Source organism: Sinohyriopsis cumingii, chromosome 2 (assembly GCF_028554795.1).
Source record: "Sinohyriopsis cumingii isolate HCF-2022 chromosome 2, ASM2855479v2, whole genome shotgun sequence".
Classification (NCBI taxonomy): Eukaryota; Metazoa; Mollusca; class Bivalvia; order Unionida; family Unionidae; genus Sinohyriopsis; species Sinohyriopsis cumingii.
Genome location: NC_142962.1, coordinates 134,677,121 through 134,697,517, shown reverse-complemented (window position 1 = coordinate 134,697,517; position 20,397 = coordinate 134,677,121). Strand labels below are relative to the sequence as shown.

Below are 20,397 nucleotides of genomic sequence, written 5' to 3'. Positions count from 1 at the left end.
TGGTCACTTGTGGAAATTCAGTTCCTTGTCCTGAATAACGTTTCGAAGGAAACTACCCGAGGTATCCGGAGAAAGTTTGGGCAATGACTGTAGCTTATTTAAGTCAGTTCCCGTAACGAGTACCCTCTTCTTCGTTCAAGGTGTTATCAGTGGGATCAAACAACCAATCAGCATAATCAAAAAGAATATAGAAGCCCAAAATATCTTTTCACGTCCCTTTGGTCCCGTTTTTTTTTCTTCTTCTTTCTTCTTCTTATTTTGTTCATTCAGTAATTCCTCGAGTTCCTTAGCATATATTTAAATATAACATTGATAATCCAACTCGACTGCTTCTTTTCTGCACAAACGCATGACTCTTTGGATATTGGTACGAACATATTTTGTACAGGTTGGACACACTGTCAATAATTCGCAAGCACTTTTCTGTTTTGTTGGAACTGTTTCATGCGTAACATGCTGAGCTCATAAATGTTCGTCTGCAGGTAGAGCATCGAACTATTTCTTGTCCTTCAGAAATACAAGTGCTGGACACTTAAAAACCACGACAATTCTCTCTTCCACAACAAATATATTGATCCCGATTGTTAAATCCATATTCACATTTTTCACAATATTACATACATCTAAATATATCCTTAATACTAGTAATATGATCGAATTGATTTTGATGATCATATATATATAGTATATTTTCTGTCTGAAAAATTAGGTCCTTGAAAGATTTCATCTCCATGAAGGACGTGAGGGTCAACGTAAAACGCGCTTCTTGATTTTCCATTCAAGGAACTCTACACAAGATCTTATTTGAAATGCATGTTTGTTCCAACGGTATTTATACTTCTTTCTGTTCTTTGACCATGTCAGTTTTGATAATTCTTGCCCATAACAGATTCCTTTCCATTGTATTGGTTTTCTCTACATGAGATAGAGCCACCTCGATCATTTTTAATCTGGAAGTTACTTTGTTTGGAAAATTGATCCAAAGATACAACGTTGTTTCGCCCTCTGCTTGACGGAGGTGAAACATGTCAGATACTGAACGACTGTTCCATCGGTCATGTCAAACTCATCATTCGATTGTTGGCCATGCTTAATTTTGTCCAATGTTTTAGAATTGGTTAATTCCACAGGTGTAACTACTCGATCCAATGAAGGGATTTCAATCTTTCGTAAGTGATGTACATTCACAAATGATCTCGATCTTCAATTTGGCACTGTTGTTTCAATTCCTGTAACATAGACTGCCGTAAAACAATAATGAAGACAGCTACTGCCTTTGCAGAAATTTGAGATCTGAACTCTTTAAAGTTGACCTTGTAAGTGCAGGCAGTCGTTCTCAATGTTCAGTGATCTACCCTAGACTGCATATAGAGGCGCGTGTACCCACTGAGTCATATGTTCTCAATACAAATCAAGATGTGGACAAACGAAGAATCGTGGACCAGTATTTCCAATATTCTCTTCAAACCTATCTTATGTATGTTGAAGCGAGCATGATTAAATCCAGCAATACTTCATAAGAAGGCTTCTGGTGAAAAGCTAATGGCAATATTAGTTTTAGGAGGATTCGCAATAACAAACAGTTAAAGATATCCACTGTAGCAGTCATATCAGACTTCAGATCAGCACCATATTAATTTAGAATGAACCATACATATGATAGAAAAGACACGTTAGGCAAAGACAGATCGCGAGATTTCCAAAATTTGGAGTTTTTTTTTATAAAAAGAGAGGGTTTTCATCAACCCGATTTTCAGCATCCAAATGGACAAAAAGGACAAATAATTAAATGAAGTTACATTCCTTTAAATTTAAAATTATGCACATCATCTCATCAAATCTGTCTTTAACCGCAACGTGCTGCCACTCATATTCTTATTAAACATACACCACAACTATTTTGAGAATTTCTTAGATCATTGCTGGATTATATTGGTGGCAGTCATCATTATTGTTGATCGTAACACTTTGGAGATGATGTACTGTTACTGGATCCAGAGTCAGCCTAAATTTTCCACAGAATGGAAATATTCTACTTAGTGTTTGCGTTGGAATGTGGCAATTTCGGTATGTCTCTACTGAGTACACCAATAAGTTGAAAATGTTATCTACCCATGGGTAGATTCGAAATAGAAATATCCTTCTTAGTGTCTGTGTTGGAATGTGGCAATTTCGGTACGTCTCTACTGAGTCCACCAAGAAGTTTAAAATGTTTCCTATCCGTGGGTAGATTCAAAATGCCCACTGCCTGCCAGAACGGATCAACATTGATACTGTCTGGATCTAATGTTGCTTTAGTGTCAGTTATGGTTTTGCACATAAGAACAAACCCGTACATTATATTATCACACCCTTTGTGACTTTAAGCCTAATTTGCAGACACTTTTGTTGTAATCACTATCATCGCTCTTTAATAATGACAACCAAATACGGAAAAATGCGATCACTTACTAGTATTATACATGAAGACATATTATAGTTGAAGACAAAGACTCCATTTATCCAATATAATGGCAGTTAGTGACATGAACTGGTTAACATTGATGTTCACGAAGGATTAAATCAAGGAAAGTGGCGTTTATTTCAATTTTTGCAATGCTGTCCTTCATATCAGTGTTGGATGCATATTTTGCCTAAAAAATCGTGGTCGCTGGTCGTGTTCTGCAGATAGTCACTCATGACAGTAAGTTTATATAATATTATTTTACGATAATGATTATGATATCCTATGAACAATAAAATAGCCACCATGTGAGTAGTCTTGTCTACCTGCATGAAAGTATGTGTGCGATTTACGAGTCAGGTAACACTATTTTGAGAGTAACTGAAAATATAATGCTGCCAGAATCAGGATTATACTCAGCTAAACATTCCGGTGAAGTAGGGATAAGATTTTCAAGACGGTAGCTGTGGTAGCCATATTGACCATCAGTTCGGCTCCATTTTAGTTTAGGACCAACAAGACATAATAAGAAGTCTTTTCTGAAAATCGTATGCTGATACGATCATCCATTCACGACGGGTATAAAACAAGATTTTCAAAATGGCACCATTTTTATTTAGGACCAACTAGACATCAAAAAGTTTTTTAGTGAAGGCTTTAGGTTGATATTTATAACTGATTCAGGTAGAGCAGCCTACATAAGATTTTCAAGATGGCGGACTGCGGTAGCCGTATTTGATGTCCAAGTGCCATCATTTCATTTCAGACCAACGAAACCAAAGGATAAAAGTATATATAAAGTTTCATGATGACCATTCAAGTAGTTTCGGAAGAGTATCAATAACAAACTTGTGCTAAAGGATGGAGAGACAAAGGACAAGGGACCATCCCATAATCTGTTCTGGTAAATGACCTGTTCTGGTAAATGAACAGTATAGCTTAAAACTCGCGGTTATTATCTGTACATGTTATGAGCATTTTGTAATGAAATGATGTATTTTCAAAAGGACTACTCATAAGCTATTGGAATATATATGATGGGAGAAAACAAATTAATCAAAATAACTTCCCTGAAGGATCAAATTCCGAATTTTGTCCTTACCAAGTCTGACCGATTTTAACCAAGCCAAAAATCAAACAGAGCTCAATACCGAAAACCACCCAATATTAGAAACACAAAATATTCTTGGCAGAGAACAGTAGATATCATACCCAGATCTATAACTCTGAAACTGTCCTTACTCCAACCCTAAAGAAAGTTATTTGGCATTTCAGCAGAAGTTAATCTGTGCAGTCATCATGAACTCTGGGGTCTGTCCTCAACGTCATGTAGCCCCACATCTGGAGTAAATAACTTTGAAATCATCGAGGTCCACACTCAAGGGAGCTTGCTGTCTCTGTGGTTAAGTGATTGCACATATAACCAGAAACTGGTGGATTAGAATCATACTGTCTGATCAGCCTGGATCAACTAACAAATTTCTCAGTTTTTACGGTCATATGCAACTTAGTTTTCAGTCATTTAATGTAGAAGTGAATCAAGAGGACAGTATGTTGAATTTCTTTTGTTAATTTTAGTTTAATATGGTAATACTGGTAACTTTTTAAGAATTTCATATGTAGTCATGTTTTTAATACCATGCAAATGAATTCATCACCAAGTTATGAGTTTTGAATTTATTTGCATGGTATTACCATGACATGGGTGTTAACAATTATGTTCTTCTAAAAGCAAAATCATTTTTCTTCTATTACGTTTGTGCTGAGGTGCCATAAGACAGGACTAAATACACACATACATACAATTCACACCACCACTCCAGCCTTTTCCCCCCAAATCATGAGTAACAATACCTTTATCCATTGAATTGCAATAATTCACAGGCCTTTTACAAACTACTCTTATAATATACTGTATATACTTGCTTATAAGAAAAGCCCAACTGCAAACTGCATCAGCATATCCGAGTCTGTGCAGTTTGTTAGGAATAATCAGCAGAACAAACATAGACCCTAATCTGCAGATGCATTATGCTACGGCACATCAGAATCTTTGTTGTTTAGTTTGACTCGACTCACTAAGTGAGCATATTCAGTAATTATAGAATCAACTTACAGTGTTACTTCTTATATTGCAATTTTGTATTTATCTACTTTAAATTAAAAATCATTTCATATAATCATTAATGTGTCGTCATCATCAGTCCCATAGTCTGGAAGACCGTTGGGGCAACGCACAAGACCTAACAACTAGCTTCCTCCATTCCTCTCGATTTTCTGTCTTTCTCAGTGAGTCACTCAGTGCCAAGCCTGTCCATTCTCGAATGTTATCTTCCCACCTCTTTCTTTGCCTGCCTCTCTTTCTTCTTCCTTGTACAGTGCCTTGTAGGATTGTCTTGGCAAGTCCTGAAGATCGTGAGACATGCCCATACCACAGCAGTTTCCGTTTTTTCACTATGATCAGGAGGTCATCTTGAGGCCCAATGTTTTGTCTTATCCTTTGCTGTATTTCTTCATTAGTGATATGGTCTTTGTATGTGACACCTAGGATCTTTTGGAAACATCTCATCTCTGTAGCCTATATCCTTTTCTCTATGTCCGCTGTTATGGTCCATGATTCGCAGGCATAGAGAAATATGGATATCACCAGTGAGTGCATCAGTCTGACTTTTGAGTTGAGTGCGATGTTCTTGTCCTTCCAAGTGGGCTTCAGTTTTGTCAGCGCTGCTGTTGTCTGTGCAATCCTGGAGAGTATTTCAGGCTTCAATCCTTCATCTGTTACAGTTGTGTTACAGTTGACCCCAAATACTTGGAAGCTGTGGACTGTTTCTAGTTTTGTACCTTGGACCCTGATGTCAGTGCTGATGCCCTTGATGTTGTTGGTCATCATTTTGGTCTTCTCTGCACTAATTTCCATACGATAGGCTGCAGAGGTTTTGTCAAGGCTCTCTAATAAGCTTGTTAATTCTTGCTCATTTCCTACTAGTCCATCAATGTCATCGGCAAAACGTAAGTTGTTCTGAAGTTGGTGATTGTTCTGCCTCCGATGCTGACCGTCCTGTCAGGCTTTTCAAGCACATCTGCCATGATTCTTCCCAGGAAGATGTTTAATAGTGTGGGAGAGGGCAGACATCCATGTCTGACTCCGACTGACGTTCTGAACCAGTCCCCTATGCTGCCGTTGAAGTATACTGTACTGATGGCCTTGTCATTGAGGTGCTCTATTACTGTGGTGTGGTTGGCATTGATGTTGTACAGTCTCATGGTCACCCACATGGCTGCATGCCCTACCCTGTCAAATGCCTTCTTGAAATCCACGAAGATGTGGTACAGATCTTGCAGGTGTTGGAGGTACTTCTCACACAATGTCCTGAGGTTGAAGATCTGCTTTGTTGTGCTGCGCCCTGCTCTGAACCCCGCCTGCTCCTCGGCAATGATCTTTTCTGCCTGTGGTTTTAGTCCGTTCAGCAGTATCCTTAACATGACTTTGCCTGGATGGCTTATAAGACTGACTGTATGGTGGTTTTGATATTGTTGCAAGTTGCCTTTCTTGGGGAGGGTGATTATCAGTGATTGGGTCCATCGCGATGGCCATACTCTTGTTTGCCAGATATTGTTGCAGATGTTTGTGAGTGCGCTAATCATTGCTTCTCCCCCAGCTTGGATTAGTTCTACTGGATGTTGTCCACTCCTCCTGACTTACACTTTTTCAGTGATCTCACATCGGCTTCTACTTCTTCGCGTATGATAGGTTGGTTGTCGTTGTTAGTTGCTGGAGGGACATTCAGTACCTCTGGATCTATTGTGGCTCGGTGATTGTAATGTTCTGCGCAGTACTCTGTCCATCTTTTCAGAATATCTTTTTCTTCTGTGAAGCAGTTTCTGGCTTTGTCCTGTAAGGAGGTAACCTGCCGTTGTTTTGTGCTTGTTAGAACATGGACCAGTTGGTATGTTTTCCTGCTGTTGTTCCTTTTAAAGTTTCCCTCAATGTCTTTGGACATTTCTTCTATCAAGTTCTCTTTTGCTTTTTTCAAGCTTTTCTTGACTTCCCTGTTGACTGCCTTATACTGCGATGCCCCTTTTGTATCGTTCTTTTTCTTCTTCAGTTCCCTCCTCTTGTCACACAGGTTCAGAACCTCAGTTGTGACCCGGAGTTTCTTGACTGGGCGATGTCTACTGAGGATATTGCTGGCTGTTTTGGTCGTTGCTGTATTGAAGGTGGTGATCAATGTGTCCATGTTGGTACTGTCAGCATCGAGGATAGTGAGCGGTGCAAATTTCCCACCAATCATTGCCTAGAAGGCTTTTGCTACTTCAGGATCCTTCAATTTCTCGAGATCAGATTTTATTCTTGTATGGCCTTCTTTCTTGACCTTCTTTAGATGTAGCTTGAAGGTCATCATCATCATATCATGGTCACTTCCTATGTCCGCCCGGGAAAGCTTCTAGTTTTGGCGATGTTTATACTTAACTGTAGGCACCTGTTCATCATGATGTAGTCGATCTAATTACTAATGTGAGCCATTCTTAAAAAATTTTCAGGAACTGTTATATACAATTTTAGGTATCTTATGTTCTAAATTAAATTATATTTCATGTTCTAAATTTTACACTGCTAGAAGAACTGCAAAACCCCAAACCAATGATTTTTAAAGTCCTTACCATAGGTTACTTCCTTTCCTTCCCTCAGACAAGAAATATGGGTCAGCAAGATTCCTTTTGTTGAATATGCTTTTAATGCTGTTGACTGCATATGTTAACAAAACAATTGCTTCAGCTTGTCTCAAGTCCATGAATCTTTATATGACAGAATATTAGGATCATTTGTGTGAAGCTGCTCAAATTGTGGACTTTTTTGTTTGTTAATAAAACTGAAAAAACGTTTCCTCTTGCCAATTTTTATTATGACGGAAGAACATCATTTGCATAAATCTGCAAATTCAAGCTTGGGTACTTTCTGTCAAAGTCTTTCATCTGTGTTTTTTTAAATGTTAATAAAGGAATGTCAATTTCTTGCAACTGTAGCAATATCTGATAGTAGATGGGCATCGTTTATATAAATCTGATAGCCCATCTTGCCAAAATACTTTGTCAAATTTGGTTACTTTCTACTTAGCATTTTCTTTCTGAAAGTCATTTAAATGTTTTACTAATGCCAACAACAGTGGCAATATTGGATGGCATATCAGTACCAATGGCATAAACCTGAAAGCCAGGATGCATTATTTTTAAATGAAATTGGTCAAATTCTGTTAAAAGAATTTTCTTTTAGTAATGGGGACCATATTGGAAGGTGGATTGGTTTAAAACTGAAAGGTCTTCATTGAGGATGCTTTCCTTCAAATTGAGTCAAAGCCTATTGAACAATTTCTGAAAGGTTGTTCCATGGGTTTTCAACTTTAGCAATGGTGTCCATATTTTATGATGGATCACCATAATCATAATTTATATTTAAAAAAATTGAAAGGTGTTCACGCCAGGATGATGTAAAACATAAGCAAATTCTATTCACTGATTTTGGAGAATGTGTTTAAAGATTTATATTTTGAGTAATGGTAGCCAAATTTGAATGCACATTAGCTTAGTTGTACAATCATGAAAAGTATGTCAATGCTTTATGTTAAATTTCACAAAATTCAATTTGGTGATGTTCCAGTCATTTACTAGTTTTTCAATTAATATTAACAACACCCATACTTGAGAGCAGATCATTTTTGTATATATTGGAAAGGACTTCACGTGAGCATGCTTTCAATGAAGTTTGATTAAACTCTGTTCAGCACTTTTGGAGTTGAAATTTAAAGGTTATTCTATATTCAGGAATGGGTAACTATTATTTTATATCGGATCTGGCCAACAAATCTGAAAGGTCTTCATGCCAAGACATTTTCTATAAAGTTTTGTCAATTTCTATTCAGCAATTTTTTAATCTTTACTTACAGTAACAATGGCATGACGGCTAACTGGCCTCATTTATTCAAATCTAGCCTGGTGGTTTTTGAGAAGTTTACATAGCAACTGTTGAATTATCTCCCGTGATGTACAATGGACAAAGAACCACGGCATAAACTCATCTGCCTTATGGCCAAGTCAGCCAAAATATTAAGACATTTAAAATTACACCAAGTTTATTTACTGTCAGATGGAATAATAAAATGTCAGTAATTAGAATCCTAATAAAAATGATAGCCACAAAGGTTACATTTACATGAATACACAATATAATGCAATAACATAATGCATTAATGGAGAAACTGGATGACAATTATACTGAGAAAAAAGTAGGCACATTTATCTTGTGGTTTACATCAAACAAGGCAATGAATATTGAAAACTTCTTGCATTATTAAATCACTTTATATCAGGCTAAACAACTCAGATGTTTATGAACAGGACATACTAAAATGAGCAGACAATCAGAAAAATGTTAATATGAAAACAGAAAAATTTAACAACTGTTAATTTCTATGCTATTATTAATACCCAAAGAATTTCTCCTCTAAGCAAAATGAACTCAAATGATATTGTATTACGCAAGTATCATCAAAAGTCTAATGCATCATCAACAATAATAAAATGCTTATTCACCTTCACTTTTTTAAATACCAATTAAGCCATATCAAACCTAGCGATCATAAAACTGAGCCTTGATTTTAAATTTGAGTTTTAAATTTCAGCTAATGAAATGTGATATTACTTGTTTAAATTACTTCATGATTGGCTGACATAAAATCTTTAAGCTCAAAACACAATATCAGATGTTGTATGATTTGAAGGCCAGTATTTTGTACAATACTGCCAAGTCAAGGCCCTCAATATATATCTTATCAAAATATGTGTAGCATGTACACAACTCCAAACACTCAAGTAAATTTAGAATCATATAATACGCCATTGGCTCAGGTGTACACAATGTTTAAAATCACATGCAGAATGAATACTATAGACCAAACTCTACCAATGCATAATGACAGGACAGTTCTTAGTCCACAGTTTGGCAATGAGTACATGTCATACAATAGATGGATGGTGTTATATGTTATAATATCAAACTTGTTACATGTTAAAGAGTATAAATGGAAAGAACATTGAACAGATTAAAGGAAATATACGTGAAAGTATACCATTAGTTTAATACTTCAACAGGAGTTACTCTATCGAATAAAAAGTATAATATATGATGTAATACATTACCCTGCTGATAAAGAAAGTGAATATATATATATATATATATATATATATATATGATTGATGTAACTTCTTATTAAGAAGTAAAGACATCATGCAAATGAAATGAACTGTGCAACAATATTACTGCAGGAAAAAAAACCTCAAGACCAAGTGCTTGTACCAATATTGGCTATTTAATACCCTGAAATTTTGTAGTAATGATATGCTGCAGTCAGAGTTACACAAAACACACCAATTGCATTACCCATTAAGTTATGAGATTTTATTATCCAAGTACTCATTTCATATGTTGTTCTCCATTTAAAATAACTGCGATGTACTTTTGTAATTATTCACTACATTACAATTTTTCTTCATTGTATAACATGACTTGCTAGATGTACTTTCTAAGATTTTATGCAAAAGGCCCCACATAGTTCATACAGAAATCTGAATGATAAATTCAAAGACTTTTCCTAAACTTTCAAAGACCACATAGATTTCCAAGACCATTTTCGCTAACATTTTGTAAACAAGTAATGTTACACGAGAAAACAATGAATGCAAAATACTACACTATTGCTTAATGATGAAATTCAAGCTATAATTAATCAAAAGAAATAAACCAGGAAAACTCAACTACATCCAAATCTAACCACCATGGACAATTTTATTTGTGATTATGGACAGAAATTAAAATGTACGGGTTTATTTCAGTTTACAAAGACTTTTAAAGACCTCAGGGTAATCTGCTCAATTTTCTCAAACTTTCAAGGCCTTGAAAATGCTACTTCATTTTTCCCAAATTGTCAAAGACCTTCAAAGACCGTAAGAACTCTGCCCCAAAATATTTATTCCAATGTTTAACTTGCTTTATAAACCATTGCCTTTCAATGGCAGATTAATACAGGACTTGAAGCCTTGCCTTAAATCACACCATATTGTAGTTCTGACCAAATATAAAACTGAAAATACATATGTAGTTATGACTAGTATGGGATCCCGATTTATTCACGTGTATATTGACGTGGTGAATACTACAGCTAAAATTACTTTGCAACCTTTACTGCTCTAAAACTTTTCATCATTTATGCAAGACTGGTAAAAAACACATTTAAAAGAGATTTCATCATTACATAATTTTTATGTAACATCTGTTTATCATTTTAGCCGGCACTGTGATTATTATTTCAGTATCTGGATGCAATTATAAAATTCAAATATATCAATTAATATTTATGAAAAAAGTTTAACTATATAATTAAATGCACATGCCATGATTAAAATTTGTCAAAATTAAATACAAGACAAATGTTAGCACATTGTTCTCTTTGTTCAATGCAACATCTATAATGTAACTATTTGGAGTTCATCTTCCAGCCCTGGACTACTGAAAAATTGTACTATGCAACACAACTTCATGTCATTTGTGCCAACATTTTTTGGGTGCAATTTCATTAAAATATCCATTCAAGGCCAATCACTTTTTTCGTCCAGTATGAAACATATATAGGTTGAGTCTCTCATATGATTTCATTGATGGTCAATGATATACATGCAGATGAAAAGATTAATGAATAAAATTCTCATGAAAGATCTTTCAATTGGACAAAATTTTATTCCATTACTAAAATTAATAAAGATTGTGACTGGAAATCGTACTAGATTTAACAATGCCTACAAGAGATTGAATAACACTTTAACTGATAGAAAAATGAAGCAGAATGTTGAAGCTAAATACACTTTTAGTCTTAAAATTTGTGCATGTAAATAAGAATGAGAAAGAATGACTGGTGATTAAGATGTGAGAAAGAGCATAAAATCAAAAAATGTAATAAAAAATTAAAAATAGCAAAGCCATGCAAAACAGATTCATCATATTAGACTACACACCTACAACTTTTAAAATGAAAGAACACTTATCTACCATAAAACAAATGAAGCATCCATAAAACACATTCTTCTGAATTATGTACATACATTCATGAATATTTAAAATAAACCAACCCTTCCCACATTAGAAAATAAGTTAATACTAGTATCAATTGGAAAATAACACTCTACAATAGACATTTTCATCAAAGCATGATTATTTCTATGAGCAAAATACATGTAACACTAAAGCATCTAGATGAGCATGTGTATCGTACATAACAGCTAATACCAATGAGTGGACTACAGCAAGCTTAGCAGGACGTTATGTTTGGAAACCCCAAAAAGTTAGGAGACTGGGCAATCATGGGAGATAATTACTCTAAATGATGTAAAGAACTGTTGGAAATTCAAATAATTCAGGGACTTATCAAGATAAAGGTGCATGATAAGTATGATTAATATCTTAACATTCCTTGCTAAAATTATGCATATGGAAACCAAATGTGGAGGGGGTCACCAGGGGCCACAACTCTTGTAAATACTGAAGCTAAATTCATTCAAGGTTGCATACTATACAAAGTTAGCTAAAATACAACAAACCTTGGGAAGGTTATTCTGCAGGAACTAAAATCAGTGAAAATCTAACTCGTTCAAGGTTTCATCAATGCAGCGACACATACAAAATTTGACTGAAATCCAACACACTCCTTGGGAAGGAAAACTCACTGAAACAAAGTTCAGTGCACAGATAGGTAATCTAGGCCCATATCTCCTCAACAATGACAAAAAAGGTTGGAAATCAAACAGTTTCTATCAATATAAACTCTATACCAAATACAGCTTAAATCCAACCAAGTTGTCTTGCAGAAACAAAATTGTTTACAAAAGGATGAGCAATTGGATTACTATATGGTTCTGCCAACTTTGTCAAGTGGTGCCCCACTTACTGGAACTAGTTTGTGTGTAATCAGTAAATTACTTACTGGATCTAGTTTGTGTGTAATCAGTAAAGTACTTATTAGAACTAGTTTGTGTGTAATCAGTAAAGTACTTATTGGAACTAGTTTGTGTGTAATCAGTAAAGTACTTACTGGAACTAGTTTGTGTGTAATCAGCAATGTGCTTAAGTTACTGTTGAAGTTTCAGTCGGCTTTGTTATTATTGCTTTAATCAGTACCTTTAACACATTACTGGTTATACTGTGCCAGGGCAATGGGAGTCATGTGACTTTCTCAAGAACACACCAAGGCAGCTAACCCAGCTAGGAATTAAACTCAGTACCCTTGGACAGGAGTGTGATACTCTACCAAAGTTCAGTACTGTGTGTGGAAGAAATAAACAAGCAAAGAAATATAACAAAGTTACTCTTAACACAATAAAAAATTATGAATTTTGCCTTTTTTTAAAAAAAATTTACATTATTAATTTGTATGTGAAAAGCCAAGTTTGGGGATGGGCTGGGAAAGGGGGGGGGGGGGGTAGAAGTGGAGGGGACTTTTAGTTCATCCTTACTTACATTTGTGTCCACTAATTGCAAAAGATCAGTTAAAAAAAAAAAAAAAACCAAGTCCATTTAATCTGTTCTGTAAAGTTTTTTTTAACTTGGTGTCTCACTAAAAGTTGCATCCACAATTTACATCATAATAATCTGTAAGGGCAACATACAATCACATGTACCACATACAATCACATGTACCACATACATTCAGATGGAATATAATAAATTGCTCAATAATTAAGCTATATAAAATGTGGACTTCAAGGAGTCAGCGATGACACCATGCTCTACATTTTCTGAGAAAAGTGATTAAATTGTTTAACAGTACTATTTACACACATCTTGTTATTTTTCCATTCAAACCAATGTAACAATAACACATTTTTAAAGTTTGTTTATTCAACACCATGTTGCAATAACATACATGTCTTAATTTTTCTGCTCTAAGCCATGTGGCAATTACATACATTTTGTCGTGCAATAAATCAATTTTGCATAAATGATTGTTCCCACAAATGGTTATTTCATCTGCCAAATGTCCAAGTGAAAAATAGCTGGACTAACTAGAACTGCAGCTACAAGACAGCGTAATGGCACAATGACAAATGTCCATGGCAAGCTGAGAATTAAAGTTCTCTGCAACATGAATTTGGAAACTTTACCATAAATCTACACTGCCTTACACAAAAGTTTTAGTATAGACTACATGTTCTTTAACAAAGATATTATCCTCAGCTTTTATTTTGACAACTAGATCAAGTAATATTTAAAAAGATAACATTTATGACCTAAAACATATTTTCAAACTGATCTGGGTAATTCTTACCTGCCACCTTGAGTGGAATGAAACTCAGGACGCCAAAGGAAAACATATCACAATTTGGAAGGGGAAAAAAAAGGGTTCAGTGTTTGCAACCATATATTTACAAAAACTATTCAAAGGAATTTACAAGTCCACTGTCTTATGCTATTTACTTAATGTGAAAAATGTATGCTACAGTCATAACCTGAAAATCTAACATTTAGTGTTCATTCAACTGACGCACTAAATATAAGCATTAAAGATGAAAATGAAAATGATAGATTTTCATAGTGTGACCAATGTATTCCTCAAGGAATTTATGCATCATTTTTGCTCTCTTTGAAGGAGGCACAGCCATTGTGAATCAAAAGTTGCTTTGGGTGTGTGTGTGTGCTATTTTAAAAATCAGGAGTTTTGGTTTAAAAGATTGAAATTTTCAGATTTTTAAACAAAAACTCCGGATGATCCAGAGTAAATCAGGGTAAGTGGCAGGTCTGTGTAATTACTGGATACATAAGCCACTGCCCTCACCATCATCCCCTAAGGGATGGGAGTGCTCCTTTAAGAATGTTTTGTTCCATCCACTTGCAACTTGCAACACTTAGATAATGAAATCTAATTGTTACAATGACATATGCTTCCAAAACCACCCCAAATACTTCCAGACTGACTTTCCAAGTTACCAGATTACACTGTTCAAGTTCATGTTCCTCTTCTACTTTCAAGAACATGCATTTATTTTCCAATAAATCCCAACTGATTAATATAATTAAATTTCTACACTTGCCAGAAGCCTTCTATACTCCAGCAATATGCCTCGTTTTTTACCCTATTTAAAACAGAAAATGATTTAACCTTAACTCAGGCAATACAGTAAAAGTTATTACAAAAACAAAACTAATATTTCCTTCTTTTAATGAACTTTTAAAATATGGTGTAACTCCATTAATTTTAATTCATGCAAAGTCAGATTCACATTTGGTATAACCCATAATAATTTTTGTATTCCTTTGATAGTAATACATTCAAAATGCATCATGTAGGATGAATGAATTGTCTCTTCAGGAGCTGTATACATGAATGGATGAACACATGCTACTTTTACAGCTACATATGCATGGAATGTATGATAGAAAGAAAATTCAATACACATTTTGGAGTGTCCTGTGGACATTTACATGCAGCCTGTGTGTACCACATTAAATAAAGGTTTTATGTCCCTAGTAAAATAAGCAAGTCAGTAAATTTTTTAATTATTTTCTTGAAATAAAAGAAATGATAAACATGCCACGTATGGTTCTATGATTAAGCCATCTCCTGACATTTCAAACTCTGTAACTGTAAAGAAACAGTCGTTTTAAAGAATCTGTCCAAATAAAGCTACATCCAAATCCCAAAATTAAGCAACATCAAGCATTTGAATCTATCACCATTACACTGCCTCAACAACGTGAATGAACAAAAAACTTGCACAAAAATAGCAATCAACTTCTGCACAATGAAGTCCATAAAATCTTTGGTGTTTCTGGTAAGCCTGGAAAAAGTCAATTTACAGGCAAATTGTCCTCCTGTGACAAGATAGACTGATTTAGTGGATAATCATTTCACAAAACTGACACATAGCAACATTTACGAGACAGCCAAAACTTCATCATGACCATTTTCAACTGTTTCTGCAATTCCTTTCTGTTTGGATAGGGCTGGATCATCATCATGAACATGAACCGTCACTTTTAACTCAGAAATCTTTTCTCTCACCTCAGTCTGCAACAAAAAATATGAGAAATTTTAGAAAAACTAACACTGCTGAAGTTATTGCAACATTGTTTTTCTAGGCATCACATAAGTAAAACCATCTTGTAATTGTAAAATTGTATACATGTAGTATGTTGTACCAGTTTCAGTTTGTTTTTAAAAGTTTCCATCAAGATTATAAGAAGCAGTTTCAAGTATTTTGTAATAAAATGAAATAGAAAAGTAAAACATTGGATCCAGAAGCTACATAACTGATTCTAGATTTGTGTTTCTTCAAGTTTAAAAACCTGGAAAAATGTATGCAAAGCTATGAAAATCTATTCATGGCTGTCAATTTAAATACAATGGTACCCAGTAAAGGCAATATTTTTGTTAAAAATGACGTATGCTGAAAAGTTCAAAACATGTCTATAAAAAAATGGGGAAAAAATGTAGTTGCCTGAAAATGTAATCAGGTCATAAACATATGAATACAAATAAACAGACAAAATTTCACTTGTCAATATTGAGTGTTTTTTATGCAATCTTGCAAGTTTCTTAAGGTGCTCAGATAGACAAAACTGTATCAAGATGCCAGCAGTACAAGCAATAACAGTGTAACAATACTGATGACAAGTTACATTTTTTGTTGTTAAAGAAAGATAAAATATGAGAAATAAAGAAGAAGGTTAGGGCCACAAAGTTATGTGAAAATCATTCCAAGCAATGCAACAGAAGTAAGTACAAGAAATGCACCAAGTGCCATATAAAGACTCTCATCTCTATAGAGCCTGAAACCAGACATTAAAGAGTCTTTCAACATCAGCAAAACTAATACAGAAAATTAGGTTTATTTCAAATTTTGCACCTTTCTTATAATATTTCTTCAAAATCTATATTTTTAAAATGTTACGGTAAAAATTAAAATGCAGGAGACATCTTGATTATTGGGCCTGGACTGGTCAACTGACATATCACCTAATTAATAGGGTTCAAACAGTTTACAGGAGTCCAGCTCTGGTTTTTCACTAGAACTTATGTTTTCTACTATAGCTTGCAATTATCTTACTGTTTCTTTGGCAACTATACATTCTTCATGGAACATTAAGAAGGTACCAAAGTGTAAAATTCAGTCATAATATGTTGAATTCGCATAAATTGAGATTTGTTTTACCTATGGTGTGCTATTCCTCATTTCTAAAAAATATATTTCCAGATTATAAATTTAAAAGTAATGAATTACTTTCCATTCTCTGTACTATCTTTCCCTTGCATTAACTATCTTTTTCCCCAAATTTGTTTTTAAAAAAAGAGATTTAGTGAAACTGGGGCTAGTTGTACTGTGGAATCAAAATTTACAACATCGACACAGCTGGAGTGCATTAGAGGAGCATTTTAAGGCCAGCTTTAAACATGAATCATATGAATGTTTCTGAATAATCAAAATACTAAATCACTGGAGAGGCAGTGTCACAAGACAACCTGTCTGTCCATCTGTCAATTCCTGCAAAACAGCAAGCACACCGCCAAGTTTGCTCGTGTATGCTGCTGTATATGTGTACTATGTTAGCGGGTCAGGTTAGATGTTATATACAATGCTAGTGGGCCAGAGTAAATGTTGTATACTATGCTAGCAGGCCAGGGTAGGTGTGTGCTATGCTAGCAGATGAGGGTAGATACTTTTGTGTACTATGGAAGCAGATGAGGGTAGATGCTTTTGTGTACTAAGCTAGCAGATCAGGATAGATGCTATTGTGTACTATAACAGCAGATCAGGGTAGATACTTTTGTGTACTATGCTAGCAGACCAGGGTAGATGCTTTTGTGTACTATGCTTGTAGATCTGGGTAGATGCTTTTGTATACTATACTACCAGGCCAGGGTAGATGCTTTTGTATACTATGCTACCAGGCCAGGGTAGATGCTTTTGTATACTATGCTTGTAGATCTGGGTAGATGCTTTTGTGTACTATGCTAGCAAGGCAAGGTAGATGTTGTGTATTATGCTAACAGGGCAAGATAGATGTTGTGTACTATACTAGCAGGACAAGGTAGATGTTGTGTACTATGCTAGCAGGGCAATGTAGATGCTGTGTACTATGCTAGCAGGGCAAGGAAGATGTTGTGTACTATACTAGCTGGGCAAGGTAGATGTTGTGTACTATGCTAGCAGGGCAAGGTAGATGCTGTGTACTATACTAGCAGGGCAAAGTAGATGTTGTGTACTATGCTAGCAAGGCAAGGTAGATGTTGTGTGCTATACTAGCAGGGCAAGGTAGATGTTGTGTGCTATACTAGCAGGGCAAGGTAGATGTTGTGTACTATACTAGCAGGACAAGGTAGATGCTGTGTACTAGACTAGCAGGGCAAGGTAGATGCTGTGTACTATGCTAGCAGGGCAAGGTAGATGCTGTGTACTATGCTAGCAGGGCAAGGTAGATGTTGTGTACTATGCTAGCAGGGCAAGGTAGATGATGTGTACTATACTAGCAGGGCAAGGTAGATGTTGTGTACTATGCTAGCAGGGCAAGGTAGATGCTGTGTACTAGACTAGCAGATCAGGGTAGATGCTGTTCATTCTCTTGATCATTTCCAGTGAGCACCAAACTCTCAATGGACATAACCATATCTGATGTACATTTATAAAGCTAAATGTGGTCATAAGTGACGGTCTACATTTTAGAAATGGACATAACTCAGTCAAAGTTTCTCCTATATATGGTATAGAAACTGAAACCCACTCCCATACTAGCTATGATACACCCACACATGCCACTCCCATACAGTTCAAACTATGATACACCAACAAAACCCACTCCCATACAGCTAGAACTAGCAACACCCATACAGCTAGATCTATGATACACCGACACAACCCATTCTCAACTACTACAACTAAGACACACATCACACAAACGACTCTCATACAGCTACAAATATAATGCACCCACACAAACTATTCCCATACATATATCAAATATGATGCACCCACAACCCATTCCCATATAGCTAGAACTATGATGCACCAAAACAATCCACTCCAATACAGAACAATGATGCCTCCCCACAAGTCACCCACATAAAGTTAGAACTTGGTGACCCACACACACACACATAATCCACTCCAATATAGCTAGAACTATGATGACCACACACACTCACTCCCATACAGCTAGAACAACATATAATTTTGATCACTCTGCTTATTATTATAATTATTTGTGGGTTAACAATTTGTGCAAGGTAAACAAATTTCAAGTCAAAATATAAAACAAGCCGATGTTCGAAGACCCCCCGTCTACCTCAAGGTGTCACACATTTGTTTTTATACCAAAGCTATTTATAGGGTTGCAAATATACATTAGGTTATGTTTATGAATGATGAGAAACCATGAGAACTGGTTGATCATGAGTTAATCGGCCTGTAAAATTTCATGATCATTAAGTCATGTACAATGCAATAAATGCAAAATAACTCCTGGTTTGTGTCCTCCTTTACTTCTAAAAACACATATTATATCCATTTATAACATGGGCACTGTCAGCAGCACAACATACACCTGCTCCAGTGTTTAACAGTCCTTTAGATAGACACTAATAGGGCATGGTTAATTATTGACCAACAGTTCTCAATGACCCAGAAAATTGGTTACGATATGTTGTCTTAAACAAAACTTACTGTGGAGAAACGATTATCTAATTAGACTTGACAAAAACCATGAATTCTGACCTTAAAACCCAGAATTGATAAATTTCTTTGCTTTCCCAAGTGCAGGTCATCCATAAAGTCGGTCAAGGAACTTGTTCTTTAAGAAACATTAATTCAGAGCAGGGGTCTCAAACTCAGGCTGCATGACAGCATTTTCGATGGCCCAAGGGCCGCACCACATTTGTTATCTCTCATGACACCCTGTGATGCCAATCATTTTGTGGGCCACAGGATATGTCTTGGCAGGCTGTGTGTTTGAGACCTCTGTTTTAGAGTCACAAAGATACAGACCATTGACATCTGTTATGTATATTCAATTTAATTTAGATTTGATTTAATTGAATTGTTTGTAAGTTTTACATTTTTTAAATTTTAATTATATGTCAAAGTAATGTAATTTTGCTTACTGGGAATCTGATATTTTCCAGAAATTAGTTTGACCTGACTGTTCAGTTGTAAATACCTAAAGCTGACTTAGTTTCCTACCTTGATTAAGAAATCAGAGTCAAATAAACAACTTTCTATTTTTATCTTATTCCAAGAGTAAAATGATTAGTTTTTGTCAAGGTCATACTTGGACTACATGCTTTTAGCCATAAATACCACTATGCTGTTCTTGAAAGTCTGGAGAGCTGACCCTCATCTGGGAATCTGTTTTGTGCCTAAGTTACTGTATAACCTTTGTTTATAGAGAAATTTGGCAGTTGGGCTTCTAAACACAGGGACGTAAAGATGTTCCTTTTGTTGTGACCGTTTGGAGTTATATTTAAATTTTTATTAAAATTACTCAAATTCTAAAAGATTAATTCTTTTTCCTGGAAACATTTGAGTGCTCATACAGAATTCGTGGACAAAGACATTTATTTCAATTTTATTAGGAAATTCAAACATCAGAATATTGTTCATGAAACAACAAAGAACTGTAGACACAACTGCACAATACTAGCTACAGTATATGTCATCTCCTTCCATTTTGGAATTTTCATCGGGACTCAAACTTGAATTCATTAAAACATTTCATTACTAGGACTTCTAAAATTTAATTTGTGGATTATTCTTGGATTTTTTTTGATTTGATTCTTAAAACCTTAAGTTCTTATTTTTTCATTTTTACATTGTTTTCTCCAGAGATATAAATTATTTGTTAAATTTTTCAAAGTTTGTTG

At 35.2% G+C, this 20,397-nt stretch overlaps 1 protein-coding gene across 1 annotated transcript in view; it reads right to left on the bottom strand.

The window, feature by feature from the left end:
• Nucleotides 1-8,553: 8,553 nt before the first annotated feature.
• The window catches only part of LOC149805885 (lethal(2) giant larvae protein homolog 1-like), a 327,641-nt gene continuing 315,797 nt past the window's right edge, over nt 8,554-20,397 (bottom strand). The window contains 1 exon segment of the mRNA XM_089950631.1: nt 8,554-15,552. Within this exon segment, the coding sequence (XP_089806757.1) occupies nt 15,418-15,552 (135 nt within the window). The 3' untranslated portion in view covers nt 8,554-15,417.